At 35.5% G+C, this 20,888-nt stretch overlaps 2 protein-coding genes across 3 annotated transcripts in view; both read right to left on the bottom strand.

Annotated features, from left to right (window-relative positions):
* Nucleotides 1-1,127: 1,127 nt before the first annotated feature.
* Nucleotides 1,128-20,888, bottom strand: part of LOC149907516 (uncharacterized) — a 143,823-nt gene continuing 124,062 nt past the window's right edge. For both annotated transcript variants that reach the window (XM_090102518.1, XM_090102517.1), the window contains 2 exons: nt 17,801-17,852; nt 1,128-2,653 (listed from right to left, as the gene is read on the bottom strand). In XM_090102518.1, the coding sequence (XP_089958644.1) occupies nt 2,444-2,653; nt 17,801-17,852 (262 nt within the window). In that variant the 3' untranslated portion in view covers nt 1,128-2,443. The remainder of the gene's footprint in view (nt 2,654-17,800; nt 17,853-20,888) is intronic.
* Nucleotides 10,701-12,560, bottom strand: LOC149907517 (uncharacterized). The gene has a single exon (XM_090102519.1). It carries the CDS (start codon nt 12,012-12,014, stop codon nt 11,214-11,216), a length of 801 nt encoding a protein of 266 aa, XP_089958645.1. The 5' UTR covers nt 12,015-12,560; the 3' UTR covers nt 10,701-11,213.

Raw genomic sequence — 20,888 nt, forward strand, 5'->3', positions numbered from 1 at the left:
AGTATTAGCACACAAACAACAAAAAAATTATAAAACTTGTAACTTTCATCCCCCAACCCCTTAAACTAGGGGATGGGAGTTTGTATGAAACCTGTAATTTTAAATTAAATTTTGATGACGCTAGAGGTCTAATCTAATAATCTAAAACTTGGTTCCCCTAGATATATATATATATGTATAGGTACTCCTTGTTAAAAAAAAAAATTGTTACAAACAACTTACAAAAAGAAATGAAATCCCACCAAAAACATTTTCATGTAAAATGTTGCCAAGACGAGCCCATAGGCCTCGCACTGTCAAAAAGTTATCAGATCTCATGTAGAGCCAAGCATCTAACACTACACGCCCTAACTCTACAAGGCCTAACCTCACAAACTCTACACCTTAGTCAAAATATGTGGCTTGGCCGTTCGTTACTACAAGAACTATTGTATAACACAAAAGTAATGAACAGTGAATTATTTTTTCACCTTACGCCGATGTGAATGCAGCGAAATGGCCAAGCCACATATTTTGACTAAGGTGTAGAGTTTGTGAGGTTAGGCCTTGTAGAGTTAGGGCGTGTAGTGTTAGATGCTTGGCTCTACATGAGATCTGATAACTTTTTGACAGTGCGAGGCCTATGGGCTCGTCTTGGCAACATTTTACATGAAAATGTTTTTGGTGGGATTCATATTTATGAAACTTATTGTTATGTAGATGTTGTTAAAGAATTAGACAATTTTTTAATATACATAGTATCAAAATGATACCGTGTTTGAGCATAGAGTAGTTCTACTTCTTGATAGAGAACGTGTTAAAATTTTTTTAAGACCAGAAAAGAAATGGTCGTGAGCTGGGATTCGAACCCGCGTCTTTCACCCAGATTTATAAAGCATTTGAATGCTTTTAAACTTAATATAAAAATAACTATGGTAGTGGTAATAGATATTTCTCTCATAAAATGCGTGAAAGGTAAAGTTTAAAACATGGTTTTCTTCCCTGGTTTTCAAACTGCCTCAGTAAACAACAATCAGTGAAACATATTATATAGAAATAGGTAAGTCACTTTAGAGTAGTTTTTTGTCCATTATTGTAAAATGAACTCAATTTATATAGGGGTAAGGGTAAAATTAAACGAATAAACATTTAGTAGTTTTGCATTTATTGGGTACGAGGAACCTTTCTGGTCAACATAAGCTACAATGGACATTCTGTTTACAATATATTTACAATTTTCAGAATCATATTATATCATAACTAGCAATGAAGTAAAATACGGCATATTCACAATAATTAAGAGGACTAAATAGAACATCATCTATACATATACGCAGTAGTCTTGTACAAAATACTACACTACTTCACATTTCGCTGTGACTCTTTCTCGAACCAATCTCGCATACCTTGCACATTCCAATTTAATTACATTTACAATCATTCCATTCAATCTGTCTCCAGCCATTTTGTTCTTTTGTTTACGATAAACATTAAAGCGAATATTTATTACAGCGCACTTAAATTATCCATTTTAGAGCCATTCCTTGATGGCATCGGACGTACCAACTTTTTATATACACCGTTCCGTCTCACAATTCTATTACAACTTGTACTATATACAAACAATTTATAATATTTAAAAAAATACAATGTTAAATCGCTATGTATAACTTCTATTATCGATATATAGGGTTGGAATAAAAATAGATTTTTTTTTTCAGTTTCAGCGTGCAAAATTTACTAAAGCCAGCGTTTGCACGAGGCCACACTCTCGCGACGACTACTATCTATAGACTCTTTAGTATAACGCTACACATCAATCGTTGATGATTATTATTTATCCGAACACTATTTTACATTAACTGCATCATTAATTTAAATACAACTAAACGATAAACCACACGACACGATCAGTTTCCTATGTCGACAGATCATTGTACACAAACTTGTGATTTAAATGTAACACGATAAATAACTTAAAATTAAATACATACAAAAAAATCGTAAATAAATTAACAGTCAATCGTTCAATGCGTGGCTATCCGACTATGCAATAAGAAGATATCATTAACACACGTCTTATTTTACTCTTACATGGAATACGTTATATCGATAGAGCTGTATCTAAAACGAACGTCACGGACAACGTCGCAACTCGCAACACTAAAAAGTCTCAGTCGAGACGCGCAGCAAAAGCATGGCAGTTAGCACGAAATTCTGCACCCTAAAGATTAAATAACAGAAAAATATATCTATGAATTGTATTCAAGCATAATATTCGTCGGGTCGTCGCGCCTCTTGGAGGGCGCGCGACGGTCGGGCGCGGGGCCCGCTCCTTCCCTCGGCGCTGCGTCCCGTTAACCTACGAATTAACATAGCACAGCCATACATAGTGACTCCCCGGGGCGGGCGCGAGGGGGAGGCCGAACGAGCCGAGCCGGGCGAGCCGGCGCCGCGCCGCAACCTACGACACGGGCGGCTGCGGGCCCTGCGGCTGCGGCGCCTTGCTGCCCGCCGCCGGCAGCGCCGCCAGCGTGTCCTGGCTGGCGTGCGCGCGCAGGTAGCTGTTCTCCACCTCCAGCTGGTTGATCCTCTCCATCAGCTCCGCGATGCGCTCCTTCAGCACCTCCACCTCCTCGCGCACCGCGAACATCAAGTGGCTCTTAACCAGATCCTGGAACGAGACATAGAGCACCGTTAAAATCATTCATCGATTCAAAATATATAGAAGAGTTTTCTTTTGAAATAAAATAACTGCCGCTTGTAGCACAAATAACGAACGAAACTCGTCCCAGTTTATCAATTTTGTTAACTCCAATTAGATATCTTGATAACGTAATGTTTTTATCAAATGCAAACCTAATGTCGTATAATATGTACACAAGTCACCGATAAATACGTAAAAAATAAGAGCGTTGTACTACATCGTAGCCTTTTGCGGCCAGTAACCCTTCTCATTTCATTGTAACTGTACAAAAATCACGGAGACAAAGCACCAACATTCGAACCGAGTCAATAAAATTCAACATAAATTACCGAAGAGCGAAAAACGAAAACACGAAAACGTACTTGTGTATTGGGCACGACCACGTAACAGGGATCCTTTTGTCCCCTCTGTCTGATCTCGTAAAGGCATCCATCGCGGGGTTGGATAACGTCAATCATGATTCAGCGAGCGAACCGGATTTCAGCGTCACAAAGTTTACGTGTAGAGCCAACGGTGGTTGGAGCGCTACTGAATATGATATCGATAATAATAAATGGCGAGCAAGTTGCGCGTGCGCGTCCTAGCAGGCGACTGACGGTCTGCGCGCGAGTGTGCCCTATTTAAAAGTGAGGTACACGTCATCGAGCACGCGGTCCGTGTGTGCACTCTGATCCCGACAATACCGCATCGAGGCGAGCGCGCCTCCCGGTTTCTAGAATCCTTTTGCATTATGCACAAACGAGGAAACTCTGATATGAATTGACACGGAAGCATTATAATCCGTTTTACGCAGCAGAACAATACAAGTTTAGGGATTAACGATACTTATCATTTCTTTCTTTAGTACGGTCTGATATTGAGAATTATAAAGGTTAAAAAAACAATTTATATGCGAAAAAAGACGGTAAACGATCAATCCTGCACATGTAAGCAGCATGAGCGAAATCGCTATCATGATAACAACATTAGACATTTTTTATTGATGTTATTGTTTGTAAATTATAGCGGAACTATGTGAAGTAAACAGAACAATAAAAATGAGGCGTTTTATATTATTAAAATATGATCTCATGAGTATCCGTAAGACATACAACAGATAAGAGAAAATAAATAAAAGCTATCATAAATTTATCCAATATAAACAAAACACGACACGTGCTTTAAAAACTAATTTTTCATGATAAATAAAAAAATAGTTTGAGAAAATATTATGTTTAATAAAAACTTTTATATGTAGTAATAGATGATGGAATGGTAATTTATTTCAATGTATAGAATGCGGATAGCCAGCAACAATGCATATTACATATATGACATTCTCAGCAAAATAAACATAGGTAATTGGCTGAATACTGGTCGATGACGATTGCAATCCGAGGAATGTGTTCGCCTCACATGCAACAACATCTTGTGACATTTTTTCGCCGCCCACATCAACAAGTCTAGCTTTTAACGAATGACTCAAAACACGCTCTGTTTGCGATATTTCGCGAGGCTATAAGCGGCCCGCGAATATTTTCTCAATTTATATTTAAAACTGGTTAAAAATAGAATGGTGAGATAAAATCGTGCGGGTTGGGCGACCTTCAATTAAGCATTTTAGTGCTCAATCACACTGGAGCGCTCCGGTTCTCATTATTCAGACAATTCACAATATAAATCGCGCGTCACTTGCGAGCGGTCGATTGATGAGGCGCCAATATTTCCACCGAACGAAACAGATGTGTTGATCGCGTCTCGAAACTAGTATTCGTTATGTGAATCTGTTAATTGGCCCCAAATTCTTAATGAGAGCTAAATAATTCACCGCGTGAAACAGTAAAAGTAGAGGCAACGTAAATAAAATCGAAACCTATAAAAATGGATTGATGGTAAACAACAGACGTGTTAATTTATCACTTTTATCTCGTGTCGAAAATTAGATAGCGATAGAGCGAGATATGTGCCAGGAGGTTACTGCACGAACCGCGCCCCGTAAACAACACCGCATTTGACAACGATTGCATTGCCGTATTAGCATGTGCAGGAGTATCGAATCAAGTGCAATGTCCTCATGAAGAGTACAGTGAACTTTTTCGCAGTCACGTACCAAATACAGAAGGCGATGATATAATGGGTCCAAGGGCGCATGATTAAACCAGTCGGGTAGCCTTTGAACAACTGCAGCAGGGACAGTGATTTGTGTTATTTGCTATCTTTTCAAAGCCAATGTGATGAAAAGTATACAAAAAAGAGGTAGACGTTAAGCGATTAGAATGTTTTTAAATATGCAGGTGTACGTATGATATTATGTCCATTTAAATAGCATAATCAACGGCTTATGAGCGATAACGGTACGTTGACATACATGCAGTGGCTTAAAATTTTTTTTTTTTAATCAGAAGAGTCTACAATTTGTGTAAGAGGCATAATGTAGAATGCGTTAAGTTAGGGACCGTGTACACGTGATCAAGATAGCGCGATACAAGTTTGGCGTGGGTGACATCATCACAACATTTGGGCGACGGCTTTTATAATATAATCGGATGTAAAAACAATGCGCAGTAATATAACAACATCGCTTTATTTACCAATTCGTACCGTAGCGTGAAATCGGAAAAATTAACAAAGTTTTCTATTTCACTTTTCACTCAGGTACTTACAATAATACAAATAACAAAGTCTACAATAATAAAACTAAACATTAACGATGTAATTATTACGCTTGAACATAAAATGAAATCGGTAGCTGTAGGTACGTACATATTTTTCGTATCAGCAAAATCGGAGAATCAACAATGCACACATTTACATTTCATATCAAATTCCTATAAATTTGCAATCGAAAAGGAATTTCAGAGTTATTCCACAACATTTGTACAAACACAACTTTGATAATATGTTTTGTAGCGCGGCAATATATTTTTTCTACAATATTTACGCAGCTGAATTATACGACTATAAATATTCATGAGTTCATGACACACTTTAATGGGTTTGTTTTGACGACTCTTTATTTTACTGCTATTAATTGTGTGCCATGAATCTCGAGACAAAAGGGAATTAAAATTTAAGACGTATGTTATGTTACATATGTGGTTAATAGTTAATGTGTCGCTAAGTATAAACAAGTCATCGCCGTACAAATGTAATTACTCATTACTGTTCACGGCAAAACGGCCCATGACCTAAGCACCAGAGACGCTTATCGACTTCCTCTTAATACATTCAACCATAAATTAATAATATGAAAAATTTATAAATATTGTAATTTAAGCACATATTGACGTAGCCGGTTATCTGGACGCGATAACCGCGGAGACCACGGAGTGAAAACAAGAGCCAGGGGTCACATTAAGCGCTGATTTAAACTTGAAGACTGACCCAGACTAGTTCAAGTCATAAACAGAGCTGTCTCTTTGGAAGCGAAAGCTATTAAAAGCTTAAATCTTCTTATATATAAAAATGAATCGCAAAATGTGTTGGTAAGCGCATAACTCGAGAACGGCTGAACCGATTTCAATAATTCTTTTTTTATTATATTCCTTGAAGTACGAGGATGGTTCTTATGTAGAGAAAACGTAAATATTATGTACCACGGGCGAAGCCGGGGCGGACCGCTAGTATGTAATACAAATGTATAGCCAAAAAAATTGAAAACGCACGGATGTATAGTGATGCTCTGCCAGGTAAGGGACGCCTAAAGTAACGTTACAAAACTCGTTTTATATTTTTAGCTCTGAATCGTATACGGCCACAGAAGATGGGCGATAAACATAATAATATTATGATGAAGCTAATTTTTTTCGTTAACATTACTAAACTTGTTGTAACCGAGTCCGAAAATAAACAGCTCCGAAAGTGAAGGTCGCGTAGATTTGAGCATAACAACTTGTTTATATACAGATTATCATTTCTTGATTCCTACTTTACGTAAGTAATCGTAAGATACGATACAACAATCGCGATAAAACGAGTACGATTCCACGCGCGGCCAATGTATTTTTCCATGAGATTTATCATCGAGAAATCATAATAGAGTAAACGTTTTAATAACAGGTAAAGTAACGAGACGCTTAAATATTTATATTATCTAATAATTGCTGCACAATTACACAATTGTTTACTTCGCTCGGTTCTGTTAATAATATCATAATATGTTACTTAAATGTGAATCTGATAATGGCAATACTTCATTTCCTAATGAGAGCAAAATTTAAATGTAACGAAAACGTTGAATTTCGTACGGGTAAGTAGATTTTAACATTAATTGTGCAAAGTCATTATTTAAGTTAAACTTGGGTGAAATTTCCTGGATTATTACGCGTTTACAACACACCACGTGGAACAGGTTTTACGAGTATATTAATTTTATACTTATTTTTATTTAGGACAAGAGTGAAAGATGCCTACGTGGATCTGAAACGAAACCTTATAAACAAGCGACCGCTAACGAGATTTTTTGACGAATCTTTTATTCTACATTCTGATAGAGAAGCCTTGCCAATTTTGATTTTTATTTTATTAATTATTTTGAAAGCTCTTTTACAAAATATAACTTCATTTTTGTATAAACATAGAACAGAAATAAAAGAATAACGAAAAGTTACATTATCCACACAATATCTATCCATATCTCTACAATCTTGTAGAACATTGAACAGCTATGAGCTAATGGGTTTAAAGTTAAAACGAAAAGGCTTCCATGTATACGTCGAAACATAAGCAATAACCAACCTCGGATATTACATCTGTACGACATCATTGTAAAATGTAAACAACAAACTAAAAAGTATTGTAAATTTTAATCTTTTTACAAGATTATGACACAATATAAGTGATTTAAATCGAGCTTCATTCGCGCTTCACTGCAGGTGCGAGTTACTCTAGAGGCTTCTACACAAATCGGATGAAAATTTTAAACTGCTCCGTAATTCCTTCATGCTCTTTTATGTTTTTAAGTATAAGAGACTTTAAAATCTATTGTCCTTATAACAATGCACATTGAATATTCGATATAACAGCTTTATTTGGGTGGTAAAATAATCCAGTTTTAGAATATTATGTAGAGATTAGATGGTCAAATCCCTGCTTCTAAAATATAATTCATACGCTGTCTAAACTTCAGTATAATTACCAAGCGGTGTCGCATTGCAGCGAGCATACAACGTAACCGAATATCAACAGCTACTACTAAGCTTCTATTGCCTGCTAAATACCTTCCTTCTTCCTCCAAAACATCGTGGTGCGGGCATCCTACGTATTGATGCAGTATCGATCACACCAAGGCTACAGCTACGCGCACGCGGCACGAGCGACCTCTCCTATCGCTTATCCCATTGCATTATTGCAATTATCGTTAATCTGGCGAGCACGTGTCTCCACTCCAGTGGCACATTGGGGCCAGCTTTCCTTCCGTGTCTATTCTTAGACGGGTCACGCTCGACTCATGCAAAACACGTACACAATGAACATATTAGCATAACGCGCCGTTTGATGTAAATAAAAATTTCTACACGCATCAACTTCGGCCGTAACTATTCTCATAATATAGAGGAAGTCACCGTGTGACGGATTAACATATTGACTTATGAAAACGATGATTCGAATCGATAATGTGTTTATAAATAATTTCAAGGCGATGGAACGTACCAAGCAAGTAACAGGTGGCTAGGGGAGCTAAAATTAAAAGCGATTTTCAATAACACGTAAACAGCGTTTACTTGTTATTATTGGAAAGAGTTGAACCACATATTTTTTTAGGATCAAAATACAAATCCATTGGAAGCGGAGTGAAAATTAAAAGCTTGTTCCACGTCAAGAGAACAAAGGCAATAAAACGACGAGTGGTTTAGTTAAAACAAACACGACACTACAAAGTGCGGATTTAATGATCAAAGGAAAAAATAAAACGGTCCGTTTGGTGCGAGGTGCCGGTATTCGGGTCAGTAGTGTGATGCGAGCTGAGGGAGCTGCGGCCGCTAAACTATTTGAGAAAATCCCGCGTAAACATAACATCTGTGATGTAACCGCCGGTTCCAATGCGGAGATCTTACAAAATACATATACACAACTGTGTTTTATGTTACGTCCTCGTTTTTCCAGTGTCTAGTAATAAAATGTTGAAATTAAATAATAGATAATATGTAAATTGCGGTATATTTAGAATAAAATTGTTTTAAGGTTATGATATCCTTCTTTTACGATCAAAACACTTCTGTATAAGTGTATAAACTCCTAAATTACCTTACATCGAGAATTTATAACTTTGTTTTTGAAATCGTATGTAAATTTCATACATTTCGTATCACGATCGAAATGTGTGTCAAGTGTTCTAAAAATAAATTAAATAGTGTAGTGTTCCACATGCAAGATTAGTTTTATCGTGCGAGGTTTATGTTTTTCGATAGTTTCTATCAAAAATCTATTGTTACCAAAGCGTGATAATGCTATATTGTGGAAAAGTACGAAGATAAAATCAATTATTAGGGCCATAGGCTGATTAAGAGCTCCGTTGAACATAAATAAATACAACGTGCTCCTGCAATAACATTCAAGATTGGTGACGACAACGATAGGCGGATTACTTGGGGATTATATTCAAGAAATTATCTCTATAATCTTTTTTTTTGTTTTACAATATTACTTTCTGCAGATTAACAGTCAAATTTTTCTTTTAAAAATTTGACTGTTAATCTGCAGAGAGTAAAGATCTCAGAAATCTACTAAAATACTCGAAGATCAAGTTTCCAAATCTTAGCTCACTACGGTCAATAATATCACTCGACGGTTATATAAAAAACGAGACAGATAAATCTGCATACCCTACTTGAATGTCGAGCAAAAAAGCGGTGCAATAAAAAGCACATAGGTCACATGCAATTGTGCAAGAGTACACACGAGTTGGCCGAATGGAGATCGAGTGATGGAAACGCTGTACTATGGTGGGCATTAGGGCTGGATTGGGGTCAATCGTTTGAGGCCATCTGCCATTGCTAATTATAGACGGTACCCGTCCAGTCCGTGCGCACATCTATGGACTTTAATTGATACCACGAACGCACCGTGTGCCCGGATGGAAATTGAACAGACTTTCCGTCGCTATGATACCGGATTATAAAAGTGCTGGTGTTAGATTTCAGGCAGTGAAAAGCTATATAGTATTGTCCTGTTAAAATGTCAAGAGTTAATGAAGCTGTCACGAAAAGAACTCAAGTTACACTTCCGTGTTGTCAATGGGCTGGTAGATGAGGTAAACGTTAAGTGGTAAAAGGGACTATTATTTATCATACAGTTATTTAACTTTACGCGTCGGATCGATACAGGATATTGCGATCCGAGTGTCCATTTTGCAACGTAATGTTATGCCAATGTATGCGTGCTTTATAAGTATAAATAACTATTTAGTAACAGCTTTTTATTGCGGCCACTCGTACTTTATGCGTTATGTCGCTTTAAAATGGTAAAGGCTAAGGTTTAAAATTATTTTATTAACCATAGAAGTCACAAAATTTCAATAAAACATAAATATGAAAAAAGTGCGCAATTATTCTGCCATATAAAGTTGAAATTATACGTGATTTGATTTTAGCGATAATATATTAGGCAACACATTTTACAGTGTCCGTATTGAGGTACAAAAACAAATAAAAATACAATTCAGAAGAATAAAATGAAATTCTGCTTTTGTCTCACAATTAGGGAATCCAATCCCGCAAACGCGGGATCCCGCTAATGCGGGATCCCGCAGCTTTTTTGCGGGATCAAAAATGCGGGATTACTCATGCGGAATCCCGCACTTTCGCGGGTTTGAAAAAAAGTAAGAAAAATAGGCTCAGACGATTATCGGAACTATTATCGGACGGAACAGAACGTAATCAATGTCAGTTCCAGTACTCTATGACTGGGGATTCCCCTACGGCGCACGGGGATTTAACTTTGCGCGTACTAAATGGGATGATGGGATTTGATATTGACTCTTTTTGAATGTGGAGGGAATAGGGGGAAGCTGTTTATACTTAAAATAAAATAAATAAAATAAATAAAGCTTTATTTGTTCCATAAGAATATACAATTTTAGTTACAGTTATAGTTTGAGTACATAGTAGAACAATTTAGACCCTAATCTAGTTTATATAATTTAAATTAAGTACTCGTTAGGTTCTTATGGACCCCGTACGGGTAAAAGCCTCCCCCAAAGAATGCCACTTTAACATTTTTTTTATTTTTTATTTCTTTGTTGGTAACTAAGTTTGTATAATTTTTTAAGATTTTTTTTTTTATCGGATTTAATGTAATCTCTGTCTTCAATTATCTTTTCTCCTAGGCGACGAACCTCGCACAAACCTATTATATCATGGTTAATATTTTCTAGTGCTGCTTTGAGCTCTGTTAGTTTTTGATCAGAAGATAATGATCTTACATTAAGGGTGCAAATATAAAAGGTAGTTTAAAAAAATTTCATTTTTATTTGGGGGGTTTTGGTCATACTCTCCCGCGGTGACCGGCCGTACTGGGAGAGTTGAGGTTAGGAGAGGGATATGGATTGCTATTCATTGTTCCGTTTAGGTGTCGTCATTTGGCGTTGTGCTGATCCTGTCTGGGCGACGGTTAATTTGGGCTTATGAATGATGTAATTCTTCATGTTTCCCTTATTCTTCTTAGGTGGTTGTTTGTTAGTTTGTTCAAGATTTTCGTTGGTAGGTTGACTAGTCTCCGGAGATTCTGATAGGATTCTTTTGCTCGGCTGTTTATATGGATGTTGTTGGTTATTTAATATAATAATTTTATCGTATTTTATAAAAGCGATATTGCCTGCATCTTTTTCTTTCTGTACTTGAGCTTGTAGTTCTTTACGTTTATTTAAAATTTCAATTGGGTAGTCTTCTTTTAAATAGTATGAGGTATTTTGTAAGTGATGTTTATTTTTTTGTATTTTTAGTTTTAATCCCAGTGTGTTGAATGTTATAACTATCGGTCTTACTTTCTCCCCCTTTTTTCCTAGTCTTCTCACAGCTTCGATGTTGTTAGTATCGCATGAGATTTTTATGTATGTATTTATTATGTTCACTACTATTATTTCAAGTTCTTCGTATGATTTTTCTTTCTCTTCTACGCCAAATAAGACTAAATTTTTGCGTCTTAACTGTCTTTCTAGGTTGCTTACTGTTTTTGATTGATCTTCAATTTTTTTCTCCAAAATTTCATTTTTTATTTCCAAGTTGTTAAATTTTTCATTGAGACTATTGATTATAGTGCATTTAATATCTTCCTTCATTTCTAACATGTCTTGTTTTTGTTGTTTTAAATCTTGCTGCATGTTAATTAACATATTTTTTATTTCCTCCATATCCTTTTTTATTTCAGCGCCCTCTATGAGATAAGGTGGGAACTTCTTATTTTATCTTCAATTGATCGGATCGAGCGGACTAAGTGGTGTCGCTACTTTCTGATAGATGGCGTAGTGCAATTCGACTAAGGAGTTCTAATGGGTTGTAATAGATGGTGCTGCTACTTTGATCGATGATTAATTATAATTATCATCAATCGTCATATTATATTGTTTACTTTTGAGGTTATAATTTCAAATGTTTTTGTTTACGTACTGTTATGGTGTTTTCAAGTTCCTTCTAATCGTACACACACTCCACTAGTTATTTGCACTCTAATAATGATGGATTCTATGTATCCAACGGATTCCGAGTGAGTGTTGACTTACGGGTATTGATAAGTCGTTTTTTTATAAATTGTATTGTTTGCGCACTTTGATATTTATATTGATTCGAAGCAGTTTATACAGTAGTTACGATTTTAGATAGTTTCACTTAGTTTAGATCACTTAAGCAATTTTAAAATTTTATTTATTGACGAGTACAGTATTGACAGTTGGACAGACGCGCCCTCATTTATACTTATGTAAAGTCAAGCCTCGTTTATACTTATGTAAAGTCAATTCCGCCTACAAGTGTGGAAGCCGAGCGTGCTATTTCCGCCGCTGACTATTTATGCAACAAGATAAGATCAAATCTAAAAGATGAAACGTTAGTTACTTTATCATTTCTTCGAAAGTATTAAAAAAAAATAAGCTGATTTTAAATGCCTCTAAAACCAATGAATATGTTCTATTTCAAATAAAAATCTAAATATGAAACGTGAAATATTGTGAATATTGTATTGTCTTAAACATCATTATATTTAATCTTCTTCTTCTTCTTCTTATATATAAAAATGAATCGCAAAATGTGTTGGTAAGCGCATAACTCGAGAACGGCGGAACCGATTTCGGTAATTCTTTTTTTATTATATTCCTTGAAGTACGAGGATGGTTCTTATGTAGAGAAAACGTAAACATGTACCACAGGCGAAGCCGGGGCGGACCGCTAGTTTATAATACAAGTGATAACTTTGCTTCATGTTGATAAGAATAATTAAAAATATTTGTGTGTATTTTCTTCTTTAAATTAAATGAAACAAAAATAATAATAATTAAAATCAATCCCGCAAATCCCGCGGGATCCGCGGGATTGATGATCTTAATCCCGCAGGCTTGCGGGATCGCGATTTTGATGCGGGATTGGATTCTCTACTCACAATGTACAGCTACCTATTAAAATATAAACACGAACATATTTATCAATCACTAACTATAATAAAAAATGAACTAGTTTCTAATTCGAATGTGGGAATCCGTGAATTATTTTTGAATTTAAATAAATCTTGTATAACATGCTTTTATTAAGAAAACTTTGGTATAAAGACGTAATAAACACACGCGGTAAAAACAACTTTCCTGGACCCATACATGGTCATTTACATAGCGGATTGAATTTTTAACAGCGAAGTAAGATTTTCTCCGCATATAAAATTCTAGAAATTATATAATTCTTAAGTGTAAATATCTGTATACATTGCTTACAAAGATTTATTAGAATTGACCTTTAATATTTTTACACCTCTTGTTCTCTATTTAACAGATCTATCTTCTTATTATCAAACTAATAATACGTAGAGACTGAAATCTAAACATATTTCTCAAGACGTATTAAGTTGAAGGCTTTTTTGCATCATCACAAAAAAACAACCGCCGGTCCAGAAGGCTTTGAACTCAATACGAAACAAGTATCTATCTAAATTATAACAATTTATATAACTCATACATGGTATCACACGAATTACACAGTACACTATCCTCGCGCGAAGTCTATTTATTTATACTTGACAAGTGCATATAAAAAACTAGTTACGAAACGGCACAATTACGAAATGACATCAACCTAGTTACAGTATATTTGAAACGGTAACTCGTATGTTAACTCTCGATGGCGTAAAATGGAAAAACCGTAGACAAAAAGTTTCATTCCCAACTGAAGCAATGGTAATTCAACGAAGCTTGCGATTATTACTTGAACAACAATAAACAATTTGAATTTAACAGAAAACTTACTTCAAGCGAGTGGTTAGCGTAAATATACTTTTATAATTTAATCGGTCGCATAAAAGGGCATTCGAGACTTGTTTGAAACAAGGTACAAGTTGTTCTTGTGTTTATTTAAAGTATTAAATGGCCATTTTTAATCAGCCGGCAGGCACATGAGCGGAGCTGGATTGAGGCTGCCACAATTTTTTACCATACGACACATAATAAGATAGTGGATACTAAATGTATTAGAATATTGATTTGGCAAGTGTCCTCATTAAAAAGAGAAGCAGGACCACTTCGGCAACGCATCGAGCATTAGAGAGACAATGTACTACACAGCTGGCCGACGTTTCTCAGAAGCGGTAAGGAGCGCAGACGGAACTGAGCAGTCGCACGGCCGACTGACACCCGCATCGCACCTGTCATGTATTGCACGTAGGGCTGCCAACGCGGCGAAATTGGAATACGATTACTAATAGCTCTACAATTTACCTATTATACCACTTTATTACCCATAATTATGAATGTAAAATAACCTTTTATTTTGACAATCTAACATAAATAAATAGACGTGCCTTAACATCACCTGAGAAGGGTTACAAACCAGCAATTCATTATCACACGTGCGCAGACTGCGCATATCTCAGAGCATTTACTAAACTTCATTCGACAGCCCTATAAGCGATGTGCGCAGTGCGTATGTGCAACTAGCGTTTGGAGCATGATGGATGATGATTGAGATTCTTGTTGTGATAAGATAATTGCGTGCACCGTTTTTACTGGCTCGCTCGCGGTCGGCGCGGTTAAGTAATATGAATATTGCGATTTGCGATGCGTTAACGTGAAACTGTTATTCGGTTGTGGGATTTGATTTAAATTAACTTTAATTGTAACACAATGTAAAACAATTACATATAAGAAATACATATTATTAAATTCTTCACTCTTGTGAAGCTTGTGTTCTGTGTTTGTACTTATTTGTTATTGATTCTTTTTTATAGTTTTAATTGCATGTAAATTTTTAATTCATTTTTGATTTTATTTAATTTGTCTCTGATTTTTTTCGTGTCGTGTTACTGTAAATGGAAGACACAGGCTCCTGAAAAACAGTTCTTACTATCTTAGGAGCCTGGGTCGCTCTAATTTGTTAAATGTTTTAAGTGAAATAAATGATTTATTTATTATTATTTATTAAAAAGTTCCGGCAATATTTTACCGATAAACGATAAGATACAATCAATGCAAGGTTATCAATTTCATTTTTGGCCTTACATTTCTTTTAACCTTTATCTAAGACCTTGTTTGTATCTAGAAATTATATCATACTTCCCGAATAATAGAAATTACATCACATCGTATCACAAATGATAAATTGAAGTACAGTTTTCATTAAAATCAGATAGTTAAGTTGTAAACGGAGCGCGGTAAATAAACAGAGATAAAATCTGTTGAAACCACATCTTTAACAGTAAGTAGATAGTGTTATCAGAGTATCATCAAAGCATGGAATGATTGCGTAAAGTTTTATACCGGGACTCCATGTAACTCGGGTAATTAACATAATTATGATACATAAGTGGCCGATAGAACCTGGTAATAAATCGTTTAATTTACAAACCACGTTGCATTAGATATGGTTGATCTTTAATTCGGTCGGTTATTGTTTTCTCAACAGACACTTATTATGTTATCATAACAATAAAGTTAATATTCTAAAGAACCAATTGCTAGAACATTTACTAGATATTAATCAATTTGTGCAGTGTGAAAAATAAATTGTAATTAATTTCGCAACTAAACACGAGGGAGCCGCTGCACAATAAATCAAAAGCATATAAGTGTTTTATATAACGCGTTATATAAGCAGCCGATGTCATTTGCATAAATATAGTCCATGCGCATTGCAACGACCTTAGTTATGGTATTGCACATATATAAATAGCATAATGAGTGGATTACGGCGAAAGAAGCGAAGCGTCTAATACCCACAACCAAATTGGCTTAGCACTTTCTCCAGTGTATCGAATAGTGCCTTCGATTCTTTGAATTCGATCTAAATTTGTTTTCCACTTTCCAATGATGCTTGGCAATTTTTGAGAGATAGACGAAATAACTAGTCACTATAATACAATACTTGCAAATCGATACAGGAAAAATGGCATAAGTCGTAATAAGTAGATTTTTGTATGAAGTGATCAAAGAGTTCAAACACATATTTTACTAGAACTTATCAAACAAAGCGCAAATAATGCTTCTAGTTTACATTGCGTTTTATTGCACTAGTCAATATCGAGAACAATACTCGTACAAAGCCTAGTGTGTCTAGAAAATTCTATATCAAATAGATAACGCTAATTAAATACGACTACTATTTCTCTGATGTAGGTAAAGGCTACGGTAAAGGACAATTTATGTTCATTAATTATTTGTATTGACAGAATACATGCATTCTATATTCGGTATCTGGTTACCACGATGTCTCAAAGCAGTATTAATTCCAGGGTGGAAAAAAAGACAGCTGTATATAGGTCGTCTAGCGCCATCACTTTCCCACTTATAAGACATCATGGTATCCCCTGGAGTTTAATCCTACTGGGAAATATAAGCCTAAGCCCAAATGCCTATTATTTCTCGAGGAAGCAGGAAAAATATTACAACCAACCAGTTATCATATAGTCCTCCAAATCCACAACATATTTGCGCAGATTAATTCACTCAAGTTTACCGATAAACATGGAGATAAAAATCATAATAATGAAGGCTGTATCTCTATAGTGCAGCCATGGAGCTTGCGGCTGGTGACCCACAATACATTAAAATTCTCTAAAGGGCCTCTGTTCGACCTGTGGCCTCAGTTAAGTCTTCCAAAGGACCGGGTATCTTCCTTCTGGTTGTGTATTGTGGAAAGAAAACAATCATAACATAACCATTCGTTCACGACGACGTGGGGAAAGCGTTGTGATGTACGCAAATGTTTAATCAAGAGATTAATGAAAAGGTCAAAGCAGAGATTAGACTTGCGTTCACACCTGTACGAGGCATTTCGTATGCAATAAACTGACGCTTTCATTGCCATGTTTGTCTGTGCTTTTGTTAGGTTAAACTATGTCACGTAGTAACGAGGTAAGTACATTATAGTTTAAAATTTCTCTAAATATTTTTAATATTCTTGAGTATCAACTGATCGCTTTAATGCGTAGAATGTATCAAACGATTTGATTGCATAAGCGTAACTTATTTACATGAATACGCTCATCATACAGATAATGTCTTGGAAAACTGTTTTGCTTTACTTATCTGGAACTCTCTAGAAGCGAACATAACGAAGACTCATCAGATCATCATAGTTACGATTGCACTTATCTTTAATTTAACTCTATTGAGACGAAAGAAACCATAAAACCGGCATAATTGGACATCAAAAGTATAGGAAATCGGCATTCCCGAGTCTCGTTTAACTCGCCGTGGACTCGATGTCTGTATTTGTAGATAAGGTTAACTTTTACCCATGTACTACAGGTTCATTTCCCGTCTCGCCTAGATCTTTCGCGAATAGTGATGCTATTCGAAAACCTTTCTAGACTAAGATCGCGCTAATCAGGGTGTAATTGTGACTTGTGTACTATATCTATACGCAGTTGAAATCTATAGGTGTATTGCTTATTTCTTTAAAGAAAATTAATCTAATTCTAAATAATATAATAAAAATTGCTTACCATAGCTTGCTCGATCTTGTTGTCGATCGCCACGGCGCTTGTGCCAGATGCGCTGTAACAAAAAAAATTGCACAATTAGAAACTTATCAAATAGAGATGTGATAATGTTAAATATTTTTTAAATTAATAATATTATATAATCTAAAATGAAGAAATCCACTTAATGCATTTCTTAATCAAGAAAAGAATGCAATAAAATTGAAAATTTTATAGAAGAATCATTCAAAAGCCCAACATTTATAAATCGAGTTATCGTAGACGAGGAATGCGTGAATAAAATTCTTATCGGTCGTTTTCGAGTTAAAATACTTCAAAACAAAGGTACCGTGATTAATTTGTTAAATATTCATTCCTTTCATTAAATTGTAATTCGTATTCAAGAAGTGTGCAACCGAATCGTTTTAAAATACTAGGTCATTATGGATTCAGTTGTGCTATGTTCATTGCTAAAAATAGGAATATTATATTATTATAAACCATTTTTAACAAAACAAGTTTGACATAATGTATTCAGCTTGAAACATACAAGGTGTAAAGAGAAGCAAATTAACATAAATTTATAATAAACATAATGCTATTTATAAATAGGAACAACGACGGTCAATTCCACATTACTGTATTAGAAATTCCACGAATCGCAAGCTTATCAACTGGGCCCATAAAGATACTAAGTTATTATTCAAATCCGTTTCATATCTCGAAGTTAATCGGCAAAACATCCGCTATTACCGCACGAGAAGACAAGGACTTCCGATCATAGACGACTAGGAAAATATATCGTTGTACTGTAAACTCCGTACGCATGTGTGAAAACAAGGCAAGTATATCCGGATGATTACACTAACATAGATCATAGTGGGTAAATATTTAAGTGGGACTCTACCAAATGCCGGCCATTATTTGAACAAACGTGTAACTACTACGGCCAAACAATACACTTGTTTATTGTTAAGAAAACCTAACCTAATCAACCTAATAGTTTTGAAACATCGTACTATAAATTATGAAGGTAGATTAGAATTGTGTCATTTGGAGACTTATTAGAATTATCATTTTAACAAGTTGGCGTTCTAGTGTTATCTGTTGAAGAAAACTTAAAATATTGACCACAGTCAAATAATATGGCTATATTAACATTCAATTGACAATAGTCCGATAAATTTGCTAAAAGAAATCGTCGTGCAAACTGAAATCCACGTGGGTGGAGTCGGACGCATATTTATTTTTAATATTAGTCAATTTTGGATGTACAGGTTTTACAAATTAGGTATTATAATGAATGCTGATGTAATGCGTCTTCCAATGAATATTCGGTAAGGTGTAGTGCCTCGCCCAACTGTCCACTTGCTCATTAAGCAAATGATTAAAATTTACACAAAAAGTAAACTTTCCCTTGTGTTTACGTTTTCGTCAAACATAGGTATGCAACGCATGAACGGTTTCTAAAACATTTGAGAGACATGTTCCTGTACAACGGTGAAGCTGGCTTTATGATCTAATGCTCTTGTAATTCAGTAGCCAATGTGGCACAATATGAGTAGGTACGTACTTGACTTTCTCCGGCCAGATCCGTGCCGTCGTGCCGGCAACGAGGTGAGCAGCAACGCCAAAGTTGACGAGCATTGAAGCGTTGAGAACGACCGCGGCCCCGTATCGATTTCAACCAGTTCATTACTGTCAGAATGGTATTGAATAACCTTCGACAATTTCACGACCACCGACTGAATCGACACACACGGCGGAAATCGGCGTCTACCGCTCGACGTTTTATTATTGTGGGATACAATAAAAAATTGACGATTAATTGGCATATCAATTTAGAAAGCAACGCGATGACAGACAAATAAAACTGGCTTTCTCTCAATGGATATCAACAAAACAAGTTTCGGCACTTTTCAGATTGCGCAAGGATAGTGTTGACAAAATTACAGATAGTAGGTAACGAGACGAATAAAAAAGTGATACTGAAGGCGGAATTGGAGATACGGAGAAAGTATTAAACAAAGACGTAGACAGATCATAGCGTAGCATTATAAACAATTATAAAATAAATTTCCTAATGTAAGAAATCTAACAACAGCACATAAAATTTCCAGTCTTGTGAAATTGTATATCACAAAACGTTGACAGACGTGACTTTAATGAACAATTTGCGAGCAACATGAGTGTTGCCAAATAAACTAATAGAAGACGGGTTCATCAGTGTCAGTTAACTAAATGGAACTGGCAACAAAAACATTTCAAAACACACCGTCAAGAATAGAAATATTATTTTAATGAAATGTGTGTAATATTCACTAAATTTATAAGTAATGAAGACATAGAATCTAAACAATCTGAAAATTTCACATGAGACCTTATGAAAGGAATTGCCAACGTAGTAGTGTATGTATGTGTATGTGAAAATGTATAAAGACGACGATGCTTACTAGACAAAGGGATCTGTAGTTACGCACGTGTTTGCTTTGATAATGGCTTCAAGGCATTTTAAATAGAACACTGACAAAGAGATGTGACGCTCAACTAAAAAAAAGGAGATTACAACTGAAGCTTACTGATGGGTAGAATTAAAAACTGACATTTATTGCTTCGAGGTAGTGCTGCGTATTATAGTTCTCAACCAAAATATCTTTTATCGAATGGACTCCTGGAGATATAAGAGATTAAATAATAAAACGTACTTGAAACGTAAAAATCTTAGCATTTAAATACTCTCGCTCGATCTCGCAATGTGTTTCATGCATAAAGTCAATGCGAGCGGAATGAAAAATGAGGGCGTTAAATTATTTATTGAGATGTTTACCACGCTCTTAGCGGTTCGCATGAGCATTGGAGAGCTCAGTCAATATAATTGCACCTAATTGAATAAAATATGCAGACAGATATAAATAGGATGCGCGTTTCCAAAACAAAAGTATTTAAAATAGCCAACAGTGCGGTGGTGAATCAGAATGCGACGTTTTTAAAGAAAAACGAGTCATGTAACAAAGGTCAGGAATAATACAAACCTGAGCTCATGAAAATTCAATACACCGAATGAGTCACACGATTTAATTGTTATTTTGTAACCTAAAAGCCGATATTCAAA

This window comes from Colias eurytheme, chromosome 6 (genome assembly GCF_061535395.1).
Source record: "Colias eurytheme isolate Ceu_HAF_F1 chromosome 6, ilColEury1 Martin Lab GWU primary, whole genome shotgun sequence".
NCBI classification, from domain to species: Eukaryota; Metazoa; Arthropoda; class Insecta; order Lepidoptera; family Pieridae; genus Colias; species Colias eurytheme.